This window comes from Palaemon carinicauda, chromosome 1 (genome assembly GCF_036898095.1).
Source record: "Palaemon carinicauda isolate YSFRI2023 chromosome 1, ASM3689809v2, whole genome shotgun sequence".
In the NCBI taxonomy this organism is placed as follows: Eukaryota; Metazoa; Arthropoda; class Malacostraca; order Decapoda; family Palaemonidae; genus Palaemon; species Palaemon carinicauda.
In genome coordinates, this window is record NC_090725.1 from 253,186,838 (window position 1) to 253,209,499 (window position 22,662).

At 40.8% G+C, this 22,662-nt stretch overlaps 1 protein-coding gene across 4 annotated transcripts in view; it reads right to left on the reverse strand.

Annotated features, from left to right (window-relative positions):
* Positions 1-22,662, reverse strand: part of bchs (WD repeat and FYVE domain containing 3 bchs) — a 748,678-nt gene that overhangs the window by 524,222 nt on the left and 201,794 nt on the right. For all 4 annotated transcript variants that reach the window (XM_068389148.1, XM_068389155.1, XM_068389143.1 and 1 more), the window contains exons 14-16: positions 18,224-18,463; positions 5,565-5,779; positions 5,236-5,374 (exon numbers count right to left, since the gene is read on the reverse strand). In XM_068389148.1, the coding sequence (XP_068245249.1) occupies positions 5,236-5,374; positions 5,565-5,779; positions 18,224-18,463 (594 nt within the window). The remainder of the gene's footprint in view (positions 1-5,235; positions 5,375-5,564; positions 5,780-18,223; positions 18,464-22,662) is intronic.

Consider the following 22,662-nt stretch of genomic DNA (forward strand, 5'->3'; position numbering starts at 1 on the left):
CACGTCTAGATTCAAGCCTGGAGTGGACAATCGACGTTCCTTTGAGGTCTCAAAAGACCTAAGGAGGTCCTGTAGATCTTTGTTGGTGGAAAGATCCAAGCCTCTGTGGCGGAATACCGCTGCCAACATACTTCTGTAACCCTTGATCGTAGGAGCTGATAGGGATCTTACGTTCCTTAGATGTAACAGGAAGTCAGCAATCTGGGTTACAGTGGTACTGGTTGAGGAAACTGCATTGGCCTTGCACCAGCTTCGGAAGACTTCCCATTTAGACTGATAGACTCTGAGAGTGGATGTCCTCCTTGCTCTGGCAATCGCTCTGGCTGCCTCCTTCGAAAAGCCTCTAGCTCTTGAGAGTCTTTCGATAGTCTGAAGGCAGTCAGACAAAGAGCGTGGAGGTTTGGGTGTACCTTCTTTACGTGAGGTTGACGCAGAAGGTCCACTCTTAGAGGAAGAGTCCTGGGAACGTCCACTAGCCATTGCAGTACCTCGGTGAACCATTCTCTCGCGGGCCAGAGGGGAGCAACCAACGTCAGCCGTGTCCCTTTGTGAGAGGCGAACTTCTGAAGTACCCTGTTGACAATCTTGAACGGCGGGAACGCATACAGGTCGAGATGGGACCAATCCAGCAGAAAGTCATCCACGTGAACTGCTGCTGGGTCTGGAATCGGAGAACAATACATCGGGAGCCTCTTGGTCATCGAGGTAGCGAATAGATCTATGGTTGGCTGACCCCACAGGGCCCATAGTCTGCTGCAAACATTCTTGTGAAGGGTCCACTCTGTGGGGATGACCTGACCCTTCCGGCTGAGGCGATCTGCCATGATATTCATATCGCCCTGAATGAACCTCGTTACCAGCGTAAGCTTTCGATCTTTTGACCAAATGAGGAGGTCCCTTGCGATCTCGAACTACTTCCTCGAATGAGTCCCTCCCTGCTTGGAGATGTAAGCCAAGGCTGTGGTGTTGTCGGAGTTCACCTCCACCACCTTGTTTAGCTGGAGGGACTTGAAGTTTATCAAGGCCAGATGAACCGCCAACAACTCCTTGCAATTGATGTGAAGTGTCCTTTGCTCCTGATTCCATGTGCCCGAGCATTCCTGTCCGTCCAGTGTCGCACCCCAGCCCGTGTCCGATGCGTCCGAGAAGAGACGGTGGTCGGGGGTCTGAACAGCCAATGGTAGACCTTCCTTGAGAAGAATGTTGTTCTTCCACCACGTTAGAGTAGACCTCATCTCTTCGGAAACAGGAACTGAGACCGTCTCTAGCGTCATGTCCTTTATCCAGTGAGCAGCTAGATGATACTGAAGGGGGCGGAGGTGGAGTCTCCCTAACTCGATGAACAAGGCCAGCGATGAAAGTGTCCCTGTTAGACTTATCCACTGCCTGACTGAGCATCGGTTCCTTCTCAGCATGCTCTGGATGCATTCTAGGGCTTGATTGATCCTTGGGGCCGACGGAAAAGCCCGAAAAGCTCGACTCTGAATCTCCATACCCAGGTAGAAAATGGTCTGGGATGGGACGAGCTGGGACTTCTCTATATTGACCAGGAGGCCCAGTTCCTTGGTCAGATCCATAGTCCATCTGAGATTCTCCAGACAGCGACGACTTGTTGGAGCTCTTAAAAGCCAGTCGTCTAAATAGAGGGAGGCTCTGATGTCTGCCAAGTGAAGGAATTTCGCAATATTCCTCATCAGTCTGGTAAACACAAGAGGTGCCGTGCTTAGGCCAAAGCACAGGGCTTGGAACTGGTACACAACCTTTCCAAAGACGAACCTTAGGAAAGGTTGGGAGTCTGGATGGATGGGGACGTGAAAGTACGCGTCTTTCAGGTCTAACGAGACCATCCAGTCCTCCTGCCTGACCGCTGCTAGGACCGACTTCGTCGTCTCCATCGTGAACGTCTGCTTGGTGACAAAAGCATTGAGAGCACTGACGTCCAGCACCGGTCTCCAACCTCCTGTCTTCTTGGCTACCAGGAAGAGACGGTTGTAAAAGCCCGGGGATTGATGATCCCGGACTATGACCACCGCTTCCTTTTGTAGCAAGAGCGACACCTCTTGTTGCAACGCTAGCCTCTTGTCCTTCTCCTTGTAGTTGGGAGAGAGGTTGATGGGAGACGTAGCTAGAGGGGGACTGCGGCAGAACGGAATTCTGTATCCCTCCCTTAGCCACTTCACAGACTGAGCGTCTGCACCTCTGCTCTCCCAAGCTTGCCAGAAGGTCTTGAGTCTGGCTCCTACTGCTGTCTGGAGAGGAAGGCAGTCAGAACTTGCCTTTTGCGGACTTGGAACCCTTCTTGGACTTGCCACGGTGACTGTCTGCACGGGTACCTCCTCTGCTGGAGGCTCTGCCACGAAAGGGCGGGATGAACCTAGATGCAGGAGTGTCAACTGCTGCTGGGCGGAAGGGTCTAGGCACGGAAGGTAAGGTTTTAGCCTTACGTGCAGAAGATGCCATAAGATCATGAGTATCCTTCTGGATAAGTGAGGCAGCCATCCCCTTAATCAGCTCCTCCGGAAACAGACACTTGGAGAGAGGAGCAAACAACAACTCTGACTTCTGGCAAGGAGTGATACCAGCCGATAAGAAGGAGCAAAGATGTTCTCTCTTCTTAAGGACTCCTGACACATACGAAGCCGCAAGTTCACCAGACCCATCCCGAATTGCTTTGTCCATGCTAGACATGATCAGCATGGCCGAGTCCTTATCTGAAGGGGAAGTCTTCCTGCTTAAGGCTCCCAAACACCAATCGAGGAAGTTGAATATCTCGAAGGCACGAAAGACTCCCTTCAACAGATGATCTAAATCGGAAAAGGACCAGCAGATCTTCGAACGTCTCATAGCCAACCTGCGGGGAGAGTCAACCAGACTTGAGAAGTCGCCCTGGGCAGAGGCAGGAACTCCCAAGCCGGGTTCCTCTCCCGTGGCATACCAGACGCTCGACTTAGAAGCAAGCTTGGTAGGCGGAAAGACGAAAGAAGTCTTTCCCAGTTGCTTCTTGGAATGCAACCACTCTCCCATAACCCTCAAAGCTCTCTTAGACGATCTGGCGAGAACAAGCTTGGTGAAGGCAGGCGCAGCAGACTGCATGCCCAGAGCAAACTCGGAGGGAGGAGAACGAGGGGTTGCAGACACAAACTGCTCAGGATACAAGTCCCTGAACAAGGCAAGGACTTTACGAAAGTCTAAGGAGGGAGGCGTAGACTTGGGCCCTTCAAAATCAGAGTGAGGTTCATCCAGATGTGCAGCTTCATCATCCGATACACCATCCTCCGAAAGCTGAGTTGTAAGTGGCAAAGGTAGAGCAGAAAGCTGAACGGCTGAATCCGGCAGTACGGGTGCATGCGTACCTGCGGATCCAACATCATGCCGCTGCTGGTCGGTCTGCGAGCTGGCAACAACAAAAGCAGAGGGCTGGTGTGTGGGGGGGGCTGCGGTGGGTTGAGGAGCATGCGGTATGGTATGCAGAGCATGCTGTAAGGTATGCGGCTCATGCTGCATGGTATGCGGAGCATGCTGTAAGGTATGCAGAGCATGCTGCATGGGCTGAGGAGAATGCCGCATAGTGCTGGAACCCGGCAACTCCTGATGCGGTAGCTCACGCATGTTAGCAGATGGTGCAGCAAGAACATGCGTCTGGCAGGGTGGACTGCGCATCGGTGGTGGAGCTCTCACAGGTGGAGTGTGGGAGCAGGCAGCCGCAGTATCTGCTGAGCGCACAACCTCGGCGGGTTGTAGGTTAACAGGAGCAGTGTTAACCTTCTCAGCATGATACTCCTGCATGAATGCCGCAAGCTGAGACTGCATAGTCTGCAGCATGGACCACTTAGGGTCTACTGTGGTTGGAGCAACAACAGACGGAGCAGAAGCCTGTTGAGGGACCACTCTACCTCTCTTGGGAGGTGTGCAGTCATCAGATGACTGCGGCGAGTCCGAACTGACCCAGTGGCTACACCTGGGCCGTTGGACTCGCTCGGAAGGGACCTTACGTTTGAGCGGTCGTGAGACCTTGGTCCACCGTTTCCTCCTGGAAACTTCTTCCACAGACGAGGAATGTAAGGGCTCATTCGTCTGTATGTGGATGGGACAATCCTTAACAGATACGTCCGCAACCACTGAGGATACATCCGTGCGCCGATCAAGGCCTGCCGAACCCTTTGGTCCTTCGACATTGCTTCTCCCCTGGGCTTGGGAGCTTGCAAGAGGTCCCGGACTGGGAGGACGACTGGCACGCACAGATGTACCCTCATGCGCAACACTGACACTGACACTTTGCACATCACTAGCACTAACACTTCCCACTGCACTCTTCGCTTTCAGCTCTCTGACATCTGCCAAGAGCTGATTACGGTCATTAACCAATGACTCCACTTTGTCACCGAGAGCCTGAATGGCACGCAACATATCCGCCATTGCAGGCTGAGCACTCGTAGCAGGTTCGGGAGTCACCACCACAGGGGAAGGAAAAGGTTGAGGGGCATGGGGAGAGGAAAAATCCACAGAGCGAGAAGAACTCCTCCTATCTCTCTCCTTCTCTAACCTACGTGCATATCTAAGGAATTCGTTAAAATCGATTCCGAAAGCCCAGCACATTCCCCACATCGATCTTCCAATTGACAGGATTTACCCCTACAATTGGAACATACGGTGTGAGGATCTATAGAGGCCTTCGGAAGACGCCTAGTACAAGTCCTAACGCTACACTGCCTGTACTTAGGTACTTGAGACTGGTCAGACATCTTGAATTTAGAAGTAGTCAAGGGGGGATTCCAAAATCTAGCAAAGTTCGTTAACAAATGATCCAAATTAATTCCAAAAGCTTGCTAAGCTAATGATAAAGCTTTCTGAATAGCGAAGGCTAAACTTTAGAGCAAATACATCACCAAATCGTGAACAATAACTCCAAAATCAACAGCGTATCCAATTAGGTCTTGCCGGCGGCACGGCAGAGGAAAAATTGAGTTCTTGTTGACAAGAAGTACTTGAGTACCTACTCACAGATGGCGCTGTTGTGTACACCCCCACCTGGATAGCGATCGCTGGCGTATCCCGACCGTAGATTTCTGTCGGGCAACGGAGTTGACAGCTACATGATCATCGGGTAAGATTAATATTGAAAAATATAAATATACATAAGTGATGTATTTTGCAAACAAAAACTGTCAAGAAAAATAACTTTAGCATTTACGGTTGCCATTAGGCATTACATAACAATATATGACAAGTGCTTACATCATTATTACAGGTACCAATACTGGGTGGTGTGAAAGCTGGAACAGATGCCTTGTCAAAAGCATCCAAAGCCATGTGGTACATGAGCTGCAGAATTTGTACCACTCTCACTAATGATACTGGGATCTCAGGTGGTGGCCTATAAACAATGCAAAATGGTTTAAAATAATTTCTTTAAAAAAAACTTTTCCCTAAACTTAGAAACTAAACAACACTGAATGTAAGTAAAAACAACACAAATTCTATTTAGTCAGGGTAGACAAAATGTACTTCTTAAATAAAAGTTAAACACTTAATTTTGATACATAAACCTAAAAATCAGTTCTTACATGTAATCAAGGATTGGAGTTGTGAAGATTGTATGAAAAGTTTTGAAGTCAATCCCTTCTGAAAGAGTACTGCAAGTCTTCAAGGATCCATCTTCTAAATTGATCCCATCGGCTTGGTTAAGAGGTACAACTTCTTTAGATGATTCTTGAATGTTTGTAGCCGTCATAAAACAACCAAGGAGTCTGAGAGTATCACAGAAACTGGTGTAGCATATCTGAAAAGGATTGAAATTCATAAAATTTCCACCAACATTGTGCTGATTAATTTTTTTATAATGTTAAGCTAAACTTAAGTCATTCTTACAGTTGCCTTTTCCTTGTCTTAAAGCAAGTGAAGTTACAAAAGCACCATTAATACATAATAAAGAGTATGTGATTTATTGGGAATAACTCTTCTTATGGAAAGAATATTACAGCATTACTAACAATATTATTCTTATTGTTATTTTTGTTGTTGTTGTTGTTGTTGTTGCTAGCATTATTATTATTATTATTATCATCATTATAATTACTATCAATAATATTATTACTGTATCACAGGCTCCATCATCTAAGCACTTGAGAAAAGATAATACTTCCATTATTTCTATTTCATCCAAGGAACCTGCTGTGATTTTTTCACCAGAATATTATAGATAATCCATTTTCAAAGTAGAACTTCTATTAAGCCTTCTCAAGCCCTCTTGAAAAGTTAGTCATTAACTTAGGCATAAAAAAAAAGTATCTGTGACCACAGGTCTCCTTTTGAAGGGTCAATTGAAGAAGTGAAGTTGAAATTCTCTACAAGGAAGTACTAAGAGACTCTCACTAGTGTGGTAAAACTTGGTTATTTCAAGTTCATTGCCAGTATCAAAATGAAAGAAGAATTTATGTTCCAGTTTTCCTGCCATCTTATTGAACTTCTTTTTCATAGCCTTGTAAGTCTTGGGCCCAATAGAAGTTGGGATGGAAGTTGGGGATGGATCTGCTACTACTTCAGATTTATGTATATCTGAGTATCACTCTTGGATTCTGTCTAACCAAGAAAGAAAAATTGTTGATGAGGCTCATTCAGCCTCAGAGTTATGCTCTTACTCCAAGATAAAGCATCTGATAATTGGGGGAAGGAAATTTTATTTCAGAATAGCTCCAACAGCCTCCTAAACAAGATTTCCATCTTTCTGAGTTGATCTACTAACAGAAGCCTCCCTGATGTATTCCTGAAGTAGTAGAAATAACAGCTTATATATGTCCCTTCTGAAATATTCTATATCCAAGGAAAATTAAAGAATATGAAACTTTCTACATTCAAGGCAAATTTTAAAAAAGTTCATACTTCCCCTCATTAACTAACAATTCTCCTTTTAATTGCACTAGATTAAAATAAAAAACTTGGGGCAAGACTAAGAAAACATGTGTGACATAGACACAATAAGTGTGCCACCCATAAGCATTAGAAGCACAAGATTCAGTGGTGTGATTATTGTAAGAATTACTTGCATAACTAGCACTATAATCAAAAGCACAGTAAACTTGAATGCAATAGGCACCAGAACAAATAGCAGAAGCTATTCACTGAAAAATTCTAAGTACTACTCGCTACATTTTCATGTGATTCTGAGGTGTTATTGGCATGATTGTCATGTGATTCAGACACACTTGAAGCAAAGTGCCATAAAAAAGAACAATAATTGCAGGCACTTACAGCCAGATTTCCCTCTGCATTATAACACTCAACAAAAGAATTAAGGTGCAAGAAATTTAGCATAAAAAACTTTAGCACTAGAGAAAGAAGCACAATGTACTCTGCTGCATGAACCCAACATTGTGAGGTTCCAAACCCCATTGCTTACAAATTAACCAAATTAACTGTGCAGGGATCCAAAATCTCTATGCAATGTGCACAATTTTCATGCAAGCTCCAAGGTAAGCTTATTTGCATTAACAGCTACTTTGAAAATGCAAATCAGAGCTGCTCATGGCCTGAGGTTCATAGAGAATATGCTGATCTAAGGATGGGTCCAAGGGAGAATAAGTGTGCACTTGTAAAGTGCTTAGCATAAATATGAGTTTCTGAAGAAAAGTTTGCAAAGTGAGAGACTAACCATTCAAAATTATTCAGAACTTGCCGAAGGAGCTGAAACAGTTCTAGTTAGCACTAAAAAATAATTACCTGAGCATGGGATACATAACCCACTCTTTAAAAACCAGGCTTGGTACCCTATACTTTCAATTTCAAAGTCATAACATCAAAATTTGAGAGTGTTATTGCCCCAAGTTCACCTAACCTCACAATTATGCTTTAATCTCTGACTAATGTCCTTTAAACTAACAATACTTTCCAAAATGAAAAATTTGAAAGTAATTTGTATTTTTCTTAACTGTACAAAGTTAAGGTCTTTACATAGGAAATTGAAAATAGTGCATGCTGGAACACAACCATTAAAGCAATTAACATGGTGTCAGCAACCTTTCAGTTCGTTACCAGTGGTTAGCGGGAAAGCACCACGCCACTGCTCACTAACAACCCCACTTTATTGTAGCCAGGGCTTCTGGGGGTAGGTGATGGCAAGTAACTTTGTGTAAAGAACTCAGGTTTATAGAATCAAGAAAAATACAAATTACTTTTTAATTTGTCATTTGTTCCCACCCGAATACAATCCTTTGTTAGTTACACAGAAGACTCGCCTTATGGTGGGTGGAAATCTCCCTTCAACTGCCTAGAATTTTAACGTCTTGGATTGCTGCATCTGAGCTAGAAGTGTCAGATGAGGATCCTGTTGCTGACAGACGGATGTTCCTCTAGGGACAAGCCCCATGTGTGTACTTAAAGCAGCGCCTTAGCATCCACATCAAACACACAACTGATCAAGATCGATTTCCCTCTTAACACTACATGATGTGACCCGGTACTAAGTATTGGTGTAACCGAGTATTAGCAAAAGTCATGAATGAAAGAGAACTTCGTATCCATCTTCTTGACTAATCGAGATCACAGAAGGAAACATAGCCCTTGCTAACCTTCCTAATTGAGGTCAGAGCAAGAACATGGAATGCTTTTAATGAAGCTAAAGTCTGTTGCCAAAGAGAGTGGTTCGTACAAAGCCGCCTCTAGGGAATGTAGAACTTTGGTCACCTTCCAGGGCTAAGGTCTCCATTTCAACAAAGGGCAGACCTATTTCCAACTTCAAGCATTCATAGACAGTTCTACCGAAGAAGAACAGGTCAACTCTTTTCAGCCTCAAAACTTCGTCTCCAGGTCAAGCAGTTTTACCTCTTAAAGAAGAGTCAAACAGGCTCTCAGGGCATTAGATGTTCCGAGGGGAGTGGCACATCTTCCAATGATAACTACAGAAACAAGGCCCATTTTGCTTGATAAATTGAGGATGCCCTCCTCAGGTATCCAGACATCAGCTTCACTTTCACAAAAACCTTCATCATTATCATCATCATCATCATTATCAATTATTAATTATTATTATGATTATTATTATTATTACTTGCTAAGCTACAACCCTAGTTGGAAAAACAGGATGCTATAAGCCCAAGGGCTCCAACAAGAAAAATAGCCCAGTGAGGAAAGGAAATAAAGAATAGTGTGACTGAGTGTACCCTCAAGCAAGAGAACTCTAACCCGAGACAGTGGAAGACCATGGTACAGAGGCTATAGCACTACCCAAAAATAGAGAACAATGGTTTGATTTTGGAGTGTCCTTCTCCTAGAAGAGTGGCTTACCATAGCTAAAGTCTCTTCTAACCTTACCAAGAGGGAAGTAGCCATTGAACAATTACAGTGCAGTAGTTAACCCCTTGAGTGAAGGAAAATATTTTGGTTATTCTAAGTGTTGTCAGATGTATGAGGAAAGAGAATAGGTAAAGAATAGGCCACACTATTCAGTGCATATGTACACAAAGAAAAAATTAGCCGTAACCAGACAGGGATCCAATGTAGCACTATATATTTTTCAAAGGACCAAATGACTCTTTAGCGGTAGTATCTCCATGAGATGTTGGATAACCTCTCCAAGCACGAACTCTCCTGAATTGTGGAAGATTCAAGCATGTTGTAGTTGAAATTGGTCTGGGAGGGAATGAAACTCCCTCAGAAACTTCGACAGCAGCAGTGGAAGGACAGTGTATATTATACCTCTACTTGCAGCCATAGTGGAGCAATGAGAGTCAGACTAAGGTTGTAAGTCAATCTGACCCTGTTGAGAACCATCCTTAATAGGCAAAACGAGGAAAAGGCATAGACCTCGAGAATTCCAAGGATATCAAGAAACATCCTCTAATGATGCCTTTGGTATTCTTACTAGGGCACAGGATACATGGAATTTCCAGTTGAGGAACGACAAAAAAGGTCTATCACTAGTCAACTCCCAAAAGCCACAAGTGTTTGTGTCCATGGATATAAGAACCACTTGGATCCATACAATGAGTCCACCTGCCAAGATTGTCTGACAGGATGTTCTCTTTGCCTGAGATGAAGCGGGCTGACAGGGAGATTACTTTGCTCTCTATTCAAAGCTGGACCTACACCTCTTTAAAGAAAAACCACACCAGGCGAGAGCACAACTTCCCGTGTGTACTGGAACTCAGCGAGTCTTGCAAGACAATAGTGGAGGGAGCCCCGTGATACAAAATAGTATTTTCTATTTTTAGCTACTAACCTACGGTGGTATTGTATTGTTATTTATCAACATCACAGCGTAGTTTGACTGGAATGGTTAAGAATTCTGGAAAGCATGACAGGTCGCCTAACTCTAGCATGTTGATGTAGCCATTCTGATCTACAACGGACCACTGCTCTGACACTAGTGTTGGAGCTGGTTGAGCTCGCCCAAACATTAATGGGTCTGTGAACATCATAAGTTCCGGAGGGGGAACGGAGTCTGTACCCCTGCAGAGGTTGTTGTCAGAAAGCCACCCCTCAGGATCTGTCTTTGATCTCCTCTATCGGAACATCATTCTGAGAGGTACCTTGTTTTGCAACCACATCCAAAATTGATTGTTCGGACTAGGCGCTCAGGGGAGGCTAGGTGTCTCATGTCCTTGCCACTTATAGGGTTGGGAAGAGAAATACTCAAAACAACAAGGCTAGCACTCAGAGCCTCATAAGACAATCCTGTGAACAGGGACACTTTCCCCCGGACTGTCTAACTCAAGCCTGGGTAAATCAAGATCTGTTTGGGGCCTAAGCAGAAACCAAGGAGAAGATCCTACTGAACACCTATGGGGCTCTTAATATGGTGCCACAACACCCTGAACTGGTATACCTGGTTTGCTACCATGAACTGAAGCACCTCTCGAAGGCAGGATAGACTGGGATCTAGAAGTACACCTCCTTGAGGTCTAACAATCTGATTGCTCATCAGATCGACCAAAGTCCTAAGACCAGTCCCCCAGCTTCTAGACGCCTTCTTGACAAGTTGTCAAGTAGAGAAGCCCGGGGATTCGTCGCAGACACTTGTAGAGTGGTCCTCTCTATCATGGTCAGCACCTCTGCCCAAAGGGCTATGCCCTTCAACGATCCCACATGCAACCGGACCTCGCAAGAATACCACTGTTGACTCGAAAGAGGAATGCGAACGTTGCCCTAGAGGATTGCGAGCAACCCCCATTGGTGGGACAAGCTCAGCTCACGAGCGTGAGTCAATAGGGGTTGTGCTAGTCGCACAAATACATGTGCACTAAACTGCGTTGTGCTCTCTACCCAGTCAAGAAAAGCAAGCTCCACAGTATGTGAGCAAGCACAAGATAAAGGCGGGGGAGTTGAGTGTGCAATAGACGTCGCACTGTGCTCTCCACCCAGCCAGACAACCATAGCGATCACACCTGGATTGCTAACACAAACATCTGTGAGCGCTAGAGACTCGGTAAGTCTCGCGAGACCTCAGAGGAGTAGACCTACCTGTGAAAGAGGGTAATCCTGCTAGTGCATATGCTGAGGCATGTTAGCAAGCTCTATGTTCCCAGTCCTAAGCTCCAATAGGTTTTTACATCACAGGAGTTAAACGAACCCTTAGAAGAGGAGGTAAGAATTCTAGAACACTAAGGCCTTTTGTATGCCACCCCTATTCAGGGTATATGCTAAGCTTGCATGTGTTGTTACAATTTCCTTTAGGGGTCAGCATCTATTCTTAGACTGAGCTGACTGAGCATGATCAGTACTGTATGCTTTTGCATATCCCTACTATATATCCAAAAACTATACGAGTTAAAAAAAAAGGGGACAGGGAAGACAAGAAGACTACAAGCCAAAAGCAAGGAGGGTGCCAGAAAATGACAGCTCTGAACTGAGTCCCGAAGTGTCACTATTAAATCAGTAACCTGCCGGTTAGAAGACCCCTTAGGAAGTAAATGCATTTCCTTTAATTTTGCATTACAAACCTGAATACAGGCTCATGTTTGCAAGTGTAGGATTCATTCATCTTTTACTCACTAACTAACCCACTTCTTTCCATTCGTCTGTTAACTAGTGGTTTGAAAATGCCAGCAGGTCACATTAGCTGGAAGAAAAAGAGGGGTTAGAAGTGTTACTCCCTTGGGTAGATAGGTGAGAAGGGGCATAACCAATCACGAGTAGTTTAAAAGGATGTAACCGATAGCAAAGCAGTGAGAAATTGGACACAAAACTAACCACTTGAGTAAATGTGACTTGCAATCATTTACTTAATTCATTCTGCTCTCTTGAAAGAATGGGCAAACTGTTAGAATACACTAAATAGATCAGCAAAAACAAGCTGAAGTGGAAACATTATGAAAATTCTTGTGGAAACGTTGCAAAGCTACAAAGTTTGCTCACAGAGCGAGAGTGGAACAGGGCCAAGATGATTGTAGTCGTAGACTGTCTAGGAGAAAGCACAATAGCAGTCAAACTCTTGTAGTTGTTTTCGTCGTCAGGAAGCGGCTAACTCTACCTCTCCCAATGGGAGACAAAAGATGGTCCAGTAGGAGTACTGTACCTATTAAAAACGTTTGATTGTCATTAGCCGACTCATTCCTTTACTGAGGCAGATCAAATTTAATTATACGAACAAATACTCTAATGAGAAGTATCTATGAATAAAGATTTCAATAAAATTAAATGTAGGTAAAAACATTTAAATAATCAAGGTCCCAGGGAGGGATCAATCTGCTGCCATGCGCATGCATATCAAACTCGGGTACCACTGCACTAAGAAGGAGATGCATCATGATGTGTTAGTTTACTATGGGAAGGCAAGTGCTTTGCATAAGCACACCTAAATTCTTGTTGCTTTCTATTGTCAAGGAAGAGTCCCTGACCTAGAATGCACAATCGCAATCGTGCAATATCGAAAGGAGTAAATTTATAAATCTATATAATTTTCATTTCCCAAAAACAACAGAATTCTGTGTTCCATTGTCAAGATGTCCTAAAAAGACTTGGGAATATTTTATGGGCATAAGGGAGATTTTTGGATGTAAATGTCATAACTCACGATAATCATCTCTCTTGCCCTGAAGAGAGAATAGGGCTCTGGGAGAAATTTGTGGGCATAAACAAAGAGGACGCTTCCCTAATATGTGAACACCGGATAGCGTACGCATAAAAACATATACATTAATGCCTTACAACACGAAATTAATTGGTTCCTTAGTGGCTTTCATAACGTGATTTTTTTGTCTTGTGAGTCGCCTTATACATGTAAATAGCCTAATTCGTTCCACACCCTACAAAAAAATCACATTAAATTATTATGAAGATGATACACTCCACTATACAGTACTAGATGTACGACAACAATTATTTGGATCATTCAATTATAATTTGACCATTGGTTACCTGTAAAATAAATGTATAATTAGAGCAAACAGTAAAAATACAGTAACAAAAATGTGGAACCTTATCTCTGGAGTGAGGCGATGTCCAAGAGTGAAGTGGCACGGCGGTAGAATAGGATGACAAACGGCGGAAAACGTTAACAAGTGGCAGAAAATGTAAACACTTAACTTTACAAAACCAATTAATAAATGACAGAAACATTAACACTTAATTTTAGGAAACACATTAACAAATGGCAGGAAATATTAACACTTAAGTTTACCATAAACTTAAAATCAAATTTATTTTTTTCTTCCTTCTGCTTCAGGATCGTTCCTATCGTAGACGGATTTCAGCCATATTCCTCCGCGGTCACACTTAATCGCATGCCAGCCTCGTATTTCTTGATTATTTTCATCTTCATCTTCATAGAAAGCATCATATTCTTCCTTCCCTGGACATCAGCAACTTTCTTGGGATCCATGGCTAATAACGTAACGTAATATCACACACGATACAGTACAATACAGCAGTTACGAAAGCGAAATCGATATCACAAAAACTAAGTTAATGCGTACGATACCGCTGCCAAAACGAAATGGAAGAGGAATGCCAATGCATAGATACCTGATGGGATATAGTACAGTAGATGCTGACCAATAGGCCAATAGGAGAGCAGGATCTTATGGTGCTAAGTAGCATCCGAGTAGGGAGATAACCAATTGGAGTGCGGGAGGATGGATGAGAGTTTACGGGCTGGCGGCGCACGAATTTTAAAATCAGTCTCGGACACGGTCGGGCTCTCGTACCGAACCTCCTTTTGTTGTCCGAAACACTTATCGTGATGTAAGTCATAAAATTCTTCGCATCTCGTTTCTCAGAGTGAAAATTTCGTAAGCAGATGCTTTCAAGTCAAGAGGTATGACTGTATAGCTAGGCACTAAGTTCTCTTAATAAGAAAACGTACCCATCTTGGTTTTAAAGTGATGTCAGTGCCTAAGCCATGGAATAAACCACCTATTCTAGAACCTTAACCCGCTCATTCATGTTCAGGGTTTAGAAAGGATATTCACTAGTTCAAAAACGCTCGAATGCGAGTGAGCGCTCAGTTGAGATGAGTGATTGCCTTGAGCGCACACTGTTGAACGGCAGGTAAAAACTTTGCGATTTCCTTGAGTGAACGCTAAGAGAACACACTTTTTCTAAGCATATCTTTCAGGGTAACAGGAGCATGAGACAAGCGATTGCCTATGCGGGTAAACACTCTGCGATTACCTTGAGTGAACACTAAGAGAACACTTGGTCTCAGCACGGCTTTCAGGGCAACAGGAGCATGAGCCCTAAAGGAACAAGAATTTATCCCGCCCAGAAGATGTAGGTTCACTCAATGCAGGTGAGCGTGAGATGTGGGGCGTTGTGAAAAGAGCCACAAGTGAGCAAGCCTGGTTTGTGCATTCTACTCCAATAGGTTGATCAAGTCTGTTTTGTGTATTCTACCCAAACAGGTAGCTCAAGCTCAATTGTGCAAGGCTAATCATGAACCAAGGGGGTTTAAGCTGAGAAAACTAGCTGTGTGCTAACTGGCGATAGCACCTGGATAGCCACTTCTAAGCTACATGGAGAGATGTGCTCCCAGGTGAGGACATCCTCCCGCACTTGCGAGGAAATCTGCCGAAGGTCCCCGTAGGGTCAACGAGCTCAGAAGGATGAGGACATGCTTACAAACTTCCGCGGCGAGGGATGAATGTGCTGGGGGAACACTCACCCGAGCGCTATCCTCAGGAAACTCACCCCAATGGGTGAAAGTGCTGGGGGAATACTTGCATGAATGTCCTCCCTATGAGTATGGGGTCACATTAAGCATGCTGAACGTGAGAACTCACCCCGAAGGCTGTGACATTGGGGGAAAGCTTGCCTGAGCGCTACCCCAGGGAGAATAAACAAGTGCTTATCCTCTCGCTAAGCAAGCTCAGTGTGTGAGCTCATCTCGAAGGGTGAGTGCACTGAGGCAACACAAGCCAGAGTGCTACCTCGTAAATCCTCCCATGGGAGAGGTTCTGCTACTACCAACGAAGGTTTGGGGGTAAGACACTGAGCAAAAGGAACTCCCTCCTGTCGACTCTAGAGGAGGCATTGCCAAAGCCACATTTGGCAGGAATAGAACTGTCCTGCTCCCAATGAACCAACACGTGCAGAAGCCTGTCTTTCAATGGGAAACCTGTAAGTCCTAGTGAAGGCCAGAACAGATGCAAGGTGTCTTGAGCTGCAGACTCCCAAGCTTTTGCTGTCTCACTAGGGGAGACAGGAAGAGCTCCCTGGCCCAAAAAGTTGCCCGAGAGTTAAAGGGTCATCGCTTTTGTTGAATCAACAGTTAGAGGAGGCCGAACAAGAAAGAAGCAGAGGGTAGTGTACCAATAGAGGGAGAAAACTTTTGGGATTTCTTGCACTTCGAGGAAGAGCCCGAAGGAGAAGAATACCTTTTAGGGAGTTCTAGAATGAACATATCACACACTTAACATTAAAATATGAATCATTTATACTGAAAGTGAAAAATACAGTTGCTAGCTAGGGTACTATATGATGAACGGAAAGAATTACGCTTAACTCTCTCAACCATTTTTTTTTCATTGCCTCATTCTGATCCCTTTTTTTTAGTAAATCTAATACTACTTGATCTGGGATATCCCTACACTCATCAAATCTATCCTTAATCATACATTCATTATTATGACTGTCAAACTTACTCATTTATACAAGTCGTATCACACAAAATCTTATTTCAGAAAACATACCTTGAATACTAGGTTAATATAACTACTGTAGATATATAACTAGAGGGGCACTCGTTAAAGTGGAGACCTTCGCCACAGCAGCTTATTTCTCGAACTCGACCTTTGACCTTAATATGTATTAATTGACGTGGATTTTCATAAACTCAAATACGAACCAAGTTTGAAGTGTCTCTAACAACGATGTCTAAACTTGAGGCTGATTACGTGAATTGGACATTTTGCTTGACCGTGACCTTGACCTTCCAGAATTTAATCATTTCCAGCTTTTTACATAAAAGTTAATCCCTACAAGTTTCATTACTGTACGATTAAAATTGTAACCAAGAAGCTGTTCACAAACAAACACACACACACACACATAAACAGGGGGTAAACCATAACCTCCTTCCAACTTCGTTGGCAGAGGAAATAATATTACTATTGAAAGTCTGATAATGGGCATGAAAAATCCTCTAAGAAAAGTTGCACCACCAAATAAGATACATACCAAAATCTTGAAAAATCAAGAATGAGGAATTCAAGATGGCAAGCTCTAGTGGCCATTAAGTGTAGTAGAAGTTCTTGAGAATATGGGATATGATGGGTAGTCCCACAAAACTATTACTAGTGCTCCAATTCTTTACTGTGAACCAAGGTGTGCTTCCAAAGTGTATGGAACAATGAATGTTTGGTATTATTTATTGAAATAATCATGATATTTTTAGACCGATGAAGTGTTTCTGTATACATGTTAGAGCATAATTACTAATGAAAATGATAGCAGCAGTTTTGACAAGGTTTATATTTGTAAATAAATTAATAAATTAAGAAATAATATATTGATCTTTTTTCAAGACCTTTCACATTATTGTAATAAGTTTTTCATGTGCATCATCAGCTGGCAATAAAAAAGGAACAAATAATTGTTTTATAGGTATAGCTTACAAAAATAAACATAGTATATAGTGTAAATGCACATTTCATTGCCATTTATTCAAGGGAACACTGAAAAACGTTTGGTAGATATAAATTCAATTTCATTTAATAAAGACCAAGTTTTCTAAATAGAAAGCTTTATTATCATAGTGCTATATGATGTAAGCTGACTATAATTCTACATGCTTAGGAAAACTCTATATTAAATTGCAAACATATTTACTTAACTTCCCTTTTAACCTAAGTACTAAAAATCTAAGCTAGAGATTTTTGGTAAATGCCATACTTTCTCCATCTGCTCTTTAATCAAAAGATGTGCTCAACTGATGGTAATCTGTCACTATGAGTACTCACTGGTGCACATCTAGTATTTAATAAAGTATAAACTTATGAAAAAGGCCAGTATAACTAACCATCAGTCTAATTAAAACTACCTCAAGCATTTAGTTAATGCTAAAACATTATTGGCCAGGGGTGGGTATTATCTATCGACTCCTGATGCCATCCTTTTTCTTATGATAGACAAAGAATTTCCATATTAGGTGTTAATATGCAATTCTTTTTTTAAGCATTTGTTTGATAAATTTATTTCTACAAGACCCGTTTCACAGTGCTTTCTTCTGTACAAATATATATATATATATATATATATATATATATATATATATATATATATATATATATATATATATATATTCTAGAAAGGGGTTGAGGAAGGAATAAGCTAATTTTTGCTATTCTTAATAAATGACTCAATACCACCCTTTCTCATTTTGTTTAAAATCACAGGAAATAAAAAGGATAAAAAATATTTCTTACAAGGTGATCACATATACCGTCCAGATATTCATACATTAACGCATAACCTATTGAATGTTTGATTGTAATACTACATTTCTTGTAGCCTGTTCTGCCCAATACATTTTTGATATTTGAGTCTTGTTTTCAAAATACATTTATATGGAAAATCTTTCTTATTGCTCTGCATTAGCAGTAAATTAGTGTATGTTTGCAAAATTTAGAGATCCTTAGGTCACAATTTTCAAGTAACATAGCCTAAGCTGCGCTTGGACACTCGCCTGTAACGAAACTTACCCTTGCCCCCAACCACCTTGGAGCTATTAATATAGATATTAACATAAAAACAACAATAAGGAACTTCATGAAAGTATAGAATTATTACTCACCTCCTGATGAAAGAATTTTGCGTTAGCTGGTTCAAACCTCATGGCAGTCGTTAATGTGTGAAAGACATTCAGTAAAAGTGTCAGAATCTGACGAGGAGGAACGGAGGTCCAAGCAGGGGGCATCACATCTCCTAGGCTTCCCTCTAAGCTAACAAGTGCACTCATTACATAAACAAAGCCTCCAACTTTGCGGAAAACTGTCCTCGTTCTATGCGACTCTTTCAGACACACCAAGAGAGACTGAAATCACAAATTCATTTAGAATAACATTGGGGTATTTCCAAAAACTCAAAATCATTTTAAATATATTACACTATAGCCATCGTTACAATAAATATATTCAAAAACAAATTAACCCATATAAATTCCAAAAACACAAATAATTGCAGAGGATAAAATTAAAATTTTATTATATCAACAGGAATATCATAGTTATTAAAAGGATTCTAGAGATAGACAGCCATAGATACTGTAGATATCTATACATACATTATATATATATATATATATATATATATATATATATATATATACTGTATATATATATATATATATATATATATATACATATATATACATATATATATATATATATATATAATATATATATATATATATATATATACATATGTATATATATATATATATATATATATATATATATTTGGTGAATAGCAGCAACAGCCAGTAATGAACACGAATATCAAAGTATGGATAGGGAAAGAGTAGTTCAAAATATCCTTTTTATTCCCAACGTTTCGTGATTCTTAATCACATTGTGCCGGGCTATAAATAAAACATATACAAAATAATTAAGAAACAGTTAAAAATATTTTACAAATTCATTCAAAACAATAAAAATCAGTTGAAATTTAAATGAAAATTAAAAGGTAAAAATATATAATATATATATATATATATATATATATACAGGCTATATATAAATCAGACAAAGTAGTGGAACCAACCTCGCAGAAGCATAGTGAGAAACTGTATGCCAACAAGAGTTAGAATACAAACCAAAGAAAGCTATGACAAATATAATTGAATGGAAGAAGCTTGGGTATTTAACAACGGAACAAGTCGTTTGATCAATATGGATTCAAGAAGAGGTAAGTCATGGTTATTAGACACTTAGCCAATGATGGTAAAATCTTTGTTGTCAATATTTTGTTTGCACAATTTGGCATGATTCTGGATATTAGAATGTTCAGGACAGGATATTCTGCAACCTGTTCGATAGCTAACACCTCTATGGGAATCAATTCTGACCTTTAACAGCCTCTTGGTAGATCCTACGTAGGTCCCAGAGTTACACTTTGGGCAATTATACTTATATACAACACCAGAGGACATATAAGGACTCAATTGATCCTTCAAGTGGAAAAGCGAGCCAATAGTGAGAGGGTTCTTAGGGATGAGTTTAACTTCCACAGCTGGGAAGTGTTGTTGGATAATTTCTGCAAACTTTCTTTCGTTTTTAATGGTATTTTGTACAGACAACTCAATGGGATGGCTATGGGTTCCCCCTTGGGACCCACCTTCGCTAATATTTTCATGTGCTCCCTGGAGGAGACCATGCTGGAAAATTGCCCCTTAAGATATCATCCCCTGTTTTATGTAAGATATGTTGATGACACCTTTCCTCTATTCAGAGATAAGTTCAGTGCTGACGCCTTCCTTAACTTTGTAAACTCACAACATGAAAATATAATGTTCACCTTAGAAAAGGAGGAAGGTAATAAAATTCCCTTTTTAGATATGTTGGTCTCTATATATAGAGAAGGCTTTAGTACTATGATTTATAGAAAAAAAAAAAAAAGACTTTTACCGGATTAGGTTCAAACTTTTATAGCTCTTGTTTTTATAATTTTAAAACTAATTCTATTTTTACTCTCCTCCACAGAGCATTCCTTTTGACCTCTAGCTGGGAATCTTTCCATACTGAAATTATTTATCTATCTGAATATTTTAAGAAAAACTGGTTTCTCACCAAAATATTTTTTAAACTACTAAATAGATTATTGAATGACAAGATGGCTCAGACTCCAAAAACACTTACAGTTCCTAAACTAAAATTCTATGCGAGTTTTCCTTTTCTCCATGAAGATTTCCTTAAAAGAAAGTTTGCACAACACTTCACAGCTGTGGAAGTTAAACTCATCCCTAAGAACCCTCTCACTATTGACTCACTTTTCCACTTCAAGGATTGATTGAGTCCTTTTATGTCCTCTGGTGTTGTATATAAATATAATTGCCCAAAGCGTAACTCTGGGACCTACGTAGGATCTACCAAGAGGCTGTTAAAGGTCAGAATTGATTCCCATAGAGGTGTTAGCTATCGAACAGGTTGCAGAATATCCAACCCTGAACATTCTAATATTTGGAATCATGCCAAAATGTGCAAACAAAATATTGACAACAAAGACTTTACCATCATTGGTCAAGTGTCTAATAACCATGACTTACCTCTTCTTGAATCCATATTGATCCAATGACTTGTTTCGTCGTTAAATAACCAAGCTTCTTCCATTCAATTATATTTGTCATAGCTTTCTTTGGTTTGTATTCTAACTCTTGTTGGCATACAGTTTCTCACTACGCTTCTGCGATGTTGGTTCCACAACTTTGTCTGATTTATATATATAGGCTATATATATATTTTTTTAACCTTTTAATTTTCATTTAAATTTCAACTGATTTTTATTGTTTTGAACGAATTTGTAAAATTTTTGTAACTGTTTCTTAATTCTTTTGTATATGTTTTATTTATAGCCCTGCACAATGTGATTAAGAATCACGAAACGTTGGGAATAAATATATATATATATATATATATATATATATAAATACATATACATATACATATACATATACATATATATATACATATACATATATATATACATATACATATATATATATATATAATATATATATATATATATATATACATATATACATACATACATACATAGCCTAATTTGTTTCAGACCCTAGAAAAGCACCACATTAAATGATTATAAAAAAGGATATACACCACTAAACAGTACTAAATGTATGAAAAGTACTGTATTTTGCTCATTTCAAAAATAAATTAACATTGTTAATCTGTAAAATAAGTGTTTGATTAAAGCGAACAGTAAAAATACAGTAACAAAAATGTGGAACCTTACTTTTGGAGTGAGGCGATGTCTGAGAGCGAAGTGCAGGGCGGTAGAGGAGGATGAAAACGGCGGAAAACGTTTACAAGTGGCAGAAAACGTAAACACTTAACTTTACAAAACAGATTTATAAATGACAGAAAACATTAATATTTAATTTTAGGAAACAAATTTACAAATGCAAGGAAATATTAATACTTAATTTTACAATAAACTTAAAATAAAATTTCTTTTCATTTCCTTTTACTGTTTTTTTTTACTTTACATTTTGTATTTTCTAAATTTTATTACATAACGTATTTTCTTCATCACTGCCACTTTTCTTTCGTTTCTTAGCTGGCGCTTGGTCTGCTTCTTCTGAAGGCCTCTTTCTAAAATAATCGTCCAAAGAAGCTTGTTTCTGCCTGTTTCTTAAAATTTTCCTGAAATGACTCAGGCAAACTTCATTACAGTACTCAAGCACACAACCAAGGAGAATTCTTTCTGGAGATCTCTTTTCTACTAGAGCCACCATTTTAAAGTAGCCATGTAGACCCTCCTTAATTTCTGCCGCTGGTCCCCCCCCCTCTGTACTCTTCCTGAATGACGTTCACTCGAATGGCCTCCAAGTCCTTCAGGTCATCCGTCGTAAGTTCCTCTTGGTGCTCCTCGATAAGCTCATCAATGTCGACCTCATCAACTTCCAGACCCATTGACTTCCCGAGTGTAATGATCTAGGCATCTTCAGATTGCGCAATAGGTTCAGGATTGTCAACATTTTCGGTATCGTCTTTAGCTTGGTCTGCGTGGAAGGCCCTCGAAATCTCGTGCGGAGACGGCATCAGGCCACAGCTTCTTCCAAGCAGAGTTCAAGGTGCTCCTCGAAACCTCCTGCAAAGCTTGATCGATATTTTCAGGCATATGACAATATCAAAATTCTCCTTCTAAAATTGATGAAGGGTGACGATTGTGCTCTCAATGATTTCGAAACATCTCTTGAAGAGATATTGCGTATAAAGCTTCTTGAAGTTTGAAATCACTAGCTGGTCCATAAGCTGGAGGAATATTCTGCTACAATATCTTCATCGAGGGCAGGAGGGTGAGCAGGAGCATTGTCCAGCACCAGCAGGTATTTCATAGGGGTGTTTCTCTTCTAAATACTTTTTCACAGTCGGGCCAAAACAAACATTTATCGACTTGATAAACAATTGTCATGTTACCCAGGCTTTTCCATTGGCCCTCCACAACATGTTTAGATTTTCCTTAGTGATTTTGTGGGTTTTGAAGGCTCGGGGA